General features: G+C 46.6%; 1 protein-coding gene across 2 annotated transcripts in view; it reads left to right on the top strand.

Annotated features, from left to right (window-relative positions):
• GSG1 (germ cell associated 1) overlaps nucleotides 1-4,166 on the top strand; it is a 17,901-nt gene that overhangs the window by 8,477 nt on the left and 5,258 nt on the right. For both annotated transcript variants that reach the window (XM_008579062.1, XM_008579061.1), the window contains exon 2: nucleotides 2,686-3,004. In XM_008579062.1, coding sequence (XP_008577284.1) covers nucleotides 2,686-3,004 — 319 coding nt within the window. The remainder of the gene's footprint in view (nucleotides 1-2,685; nucleotides 3,005-4,166) is intronic.

The following is a 4,166-nucleotide window of genomic DNA, read 5'->3' as shown; positions in this document are numbered from 1 at the left end:
TTGAACTTCAGCCCAAGCTCTCTCTCATCCTTTGTTTCTCAAATCACCTCTTCCTTAAGTTGGTTATCACCTTGATGCCACTAGGTAAGGGTACCTTGGTATGGGGTTTGTTATTCTGTCTTATTTCTGAATAACCTGGAGAATAGTTTGCAGATAAGTGTAACTTGAAATGGATTGAGTGTAGAGTTAAAATCTGATGTAATGTGATAGTAGACAAATTTCCAAATTAAATAAGATTGAAAGTAGTTCTTGAAAACGAGTCCTGAGGTTACAGTATTTAGAATTGCTTAAATCTTTAGTTCAATCTTTAGACAGGATGATTAGTGAAGATGTTTTACCTGGAAGTCCATTTCCTATTCAAGCAATGGCTATAAGAATAATTAGAAACGATAACTCATAGTAACACAACAGTGACTAAGACCAGTAGGATTTTAATAACTAAAAACAAGATGGAAACATTCTTTTCGGGGTATGGGGCAACTTATGACTCCGAGACCTGGCAATATAAAATCTTTCCTCCTTCCAGATTCTGTGGGTTGTTTGTCCTTAGCCAAGGTCACCCAGAGTCATACAAGAACTGACAATTCTTGGTGAAGTTAATTTGTTGAGTGTTTTTTTTTAAATCCTATTATATACTATATAGTATATTTTGCATATTGGTTTTTATATACATATGAACCTTAGTATTGCTTAATGCCATAAATAATGTGCACGTTGGCTGTGGTATGCACTGTTTTAGTCCCTGGAAATTCTGAAGAACAAACCGTTATATTTCTAAGATAAAGTTCTCTGTTAAATGTAGAAACTGTTAAGCTGGGGATGATGAAAAGGCAGATTTATGGGCCTGTCTATTTAGCTACGGTTTTATTTACATCTCTTAAGCTAAGTAGATTTAGGTCTGATTAATTTTGATATGAGAGATCCCCTGGAAAGCTCAAGATGATTTACTTTAAGAAGCATCTGTCAGCAACTAAGCACAGGCTTCTTTTCTGTTCAGTGTGTATTAATGTGACAATATAAACTGCTCCCTAACACAAAGTGCAAGATCTGCCAAATTTCTTTATTTTTCCAACTCGAATTGAATCTGGCTCCAAGCTACCACTCGACAAAGTTTGACAAGTCTAATACTGGTCATTTTTTAGGTCACCCTCCTCTTCTCAGGCTGAAAATGACAAGGAGAGCAGGGGCTCCAGCCAGAGCCACCAGGGCCAAAGTTCTTTCTGCTGCCACCCACAGTGTCCCTCCTATGAGTCAGGCACTGCTGCCATATGTAGCTGCAGAGATGCCCCTCCAGGGTCCTCTCCACTAACCAAGGGCTTGGCTACGGGCACCCTCCCCATGGCTCCATGGCCACCCTGCAGCAGCTACCCGCCATCTGCCATTTTGTCATCTCGATGGTGGAAGCTGGGCCCTGCTCACTACCTCTCCCAATCCATATGCCCCATCTCCTCTCCAGGGCTTTCAATAGCCCCACATCCCAGCTGGTTCACCGCCCTCTTTTATCCTCAAAGCCTCAAGCCTCCATCTGCTGCCCCCAGGGGTGATCCAGTTTACACTCATTGAGAGAACATAGCCTCCTGGACTCCTTTCAGAGGAAACTGTAACTGCAGAGAAGGGGACACCAATAACTCACTATGCTACAGTAACAAATACCTCAGCAAGTCAGTGCCACTACCTCTCAATGAAGACTAACCAAAAGCAATTACCACAAAGTGCTCCCAATTCTCTTCCTAAACCTTACACCTAATAGCCTCAGTGGTTTCATCACATTCTGGCTGAGGTTATTGTTCTCTGCTGCTTGTCCAGACCATCTTCAATCTACTAAGCAGGTTAGTGTTGAGTGTCTCATGTGCAGACACTGTGCTGGATGCTGTGGGGAAGACAAAAGGACAGAGACCTAATGGCAGAGGGAGGGCGTGGAGGGCGGTAAGATGTTACGACAAATAAATGTGGAAGGGTACCAGGGAGAAAGTTAAAACAGGCCTCACTCCCACGGACGGTGCTGGTTGGGGAAGCTTCCTGAAGCAGTTGGGACTTGGGATGAGCCTCAGAGAGGCAGGACATCAGCAGACAGAGACTGGGCGGCAGAACATCTGCAGTGATGCTCAGTCCGTCGGTCCAGGGGTACCAGTAGTGGCTGCGGGCTAATCCGTCACTGCCACTCAGGACACGACTGTCGGCTGTCGTGATGTCATTCCACAAAGGTGCACACGCACGTCCTCCCTGGGGATTGCCAGCTGGAGGCCATTAGACACCATTTTCACCTTTTGAGGTAGAAATAGAAGATTTCGATGTGTGGAAGACTTCTGCATCCTCATTACAATTTGTCCTGTCTGGTCAATCACCTTTATCCCTACTTCTGTGTGTTGTTGAGTATCATACCCAGAGTCCAGCCCGTGTCACTATTGGATCTATGTGAATTGTCACTTCTTTTCTGGAGTCACTGCACAAGATCCAACTTCAATAAGCACCATCCATCGCTGTGGTGCTCGCTCCAGGCCACTCCTGAAGCCGAGCTTGCATGCGGCTCCTGGAGAAACCTCCTGGAGGCTGGTTGTGCCTGTCAGTGTTGAAGGAGTGTGGCTGGAGCGGAGGGAGCCACAGCGGAATGTGTGCACATCTCTACAAGAGGCTCTGACACCCGCTCTCCAGCTCCCTTCCCCTCCGCTTCTGTTTGTCTTGCAGATGGAGCTCCAGAAGGGCCTCTCCGGCCAGCGGACACTCATATCTGCCGTCCTCAGCCTGTTGTCACTCAGCCTCTCCACGACATCCCTGCTCAGCAACTACTGGTTTGTGGGAACACAGAAGGTGCCCAAGCCCGTGTGCGGGAAAAGCCTGGCAACCAAGTGTTTTGACATGCCGATGTCCTTGGATGGGGGCGTCCCCAATGCATCAACCCCGGAGGTGGTGCAATACAGCTGGGAGACTGGGGATGACCGTTTCTCCTTCCTTACCTTCCGGAGTGGCATGTGGCTATCCTGTGAGGAAACCATGGAGGAACCAGGTACCCTCCCACCCCATCTGCCTGATTTTCTTTTTCCTTTTTTCTTATCCTGCAGTGGGGCAAGAGATTGCATACAGGCAAGAAGACCCTTTAGGACAACTTAGGACAGCAGTAGGAAGTGTAGCACGTCCCCCTACCCCAGTGGGCCTCATCCCCAAGCTCAGCACCTTCCACCTCTGTATTGTATCCCTTCTCCCTAGGATTCCCCTTTTAATAAAGTCAAAAGCCCTGGCTTTTCACCTCCTCTCTCTTTAGTACACTTGCTGATTTAAAATAGCATGTTTAAAATAGACTTAACCTTAAGAGTTTCATTTAGACCTTTCATGTTATGAGAATTCTAGTGAGCTAGAATTGCTATTTAGAAACAAACTAAGTAGAAATATAGTAGAAAAAGCCCAAGTTCTGCCCAGCTGTGACCTTATATGTACAACTTAATTTCTCTTGATTGCCTCGATTGTCTCATCTGTGAGATGAAAGCAGCACAGTAGATCATCTTTAAAGCCTCTCCCCTCCCTTCCCCTGCAGAAGTGTTTTCTCATTCTATGTATCACTGTTACAATTTAGAGGCAGGGGAGCTGAAGCCCAGCAAGGGTAACTAGGTCACCTAAGGACCCCTGGAGGAACAGAAGACAGGTCTCCCGCCACTCAGCGAGTCATAGCAAAGCAGGCCCAGGGTCAGTACAAGCTGATCAGCGTGCTTTCCTCAGGTTAGGAGAAGGGAGACACCTCCTCCTCCTGGCCCAGAGCATCCAAAGGGTACTTGTGGCGTGGGAAGGGGACACCTGGTAGTGACATTTTTCTAATGCCCAGAATCATGCACAATCTGAGACCTGCTACTACTTCCAATTTCCTCTAACCCAAAGGGAAAAGGAGATGGAAGAGGAATACAAATGTGTGTGTATTTAAATTTATTTTTAAGTTATGGTTGTGCCACTTAGCACTGCTCCAACTCCAGTCCTGAAGACAATTTAGAACCTCGGTCCAGTGTCCAGCAGCAGCAAAAGGTATTGGTTAACACTAGGATCATTAACTCTTCCTGACTTGGAAAATAGGAACATTAACCTGTGCAGACAATCTCGGGAAACATCTTCCTTATCAGAAATTGAGGGCTGGCCCGGTGGCGCACTGGATAGTGCGCCGCTTGGGAAGCGCGGCGGCGCTC

Source organism: Galeopterus variegatus, unplaced genomic scaffold (genome assembly GCF_000696425.1).
Source record: "Galeopterus variegatus unplaced genomic scaffold, G_variegatus-3.0.2 Scaffold1802, whole genome shotgun sequence".
Lineage (NCBI taxonomy): Eukaryota > Metazoa > Chordata > Mammalia > Dermoptera > Cynocephalidae > Galeopterus > Galeopterus variegatus.
Note: the sequence above shows the minus strand (reverse complement) of the source record. Positions and strands in the feature narration are given on the sequence as shown.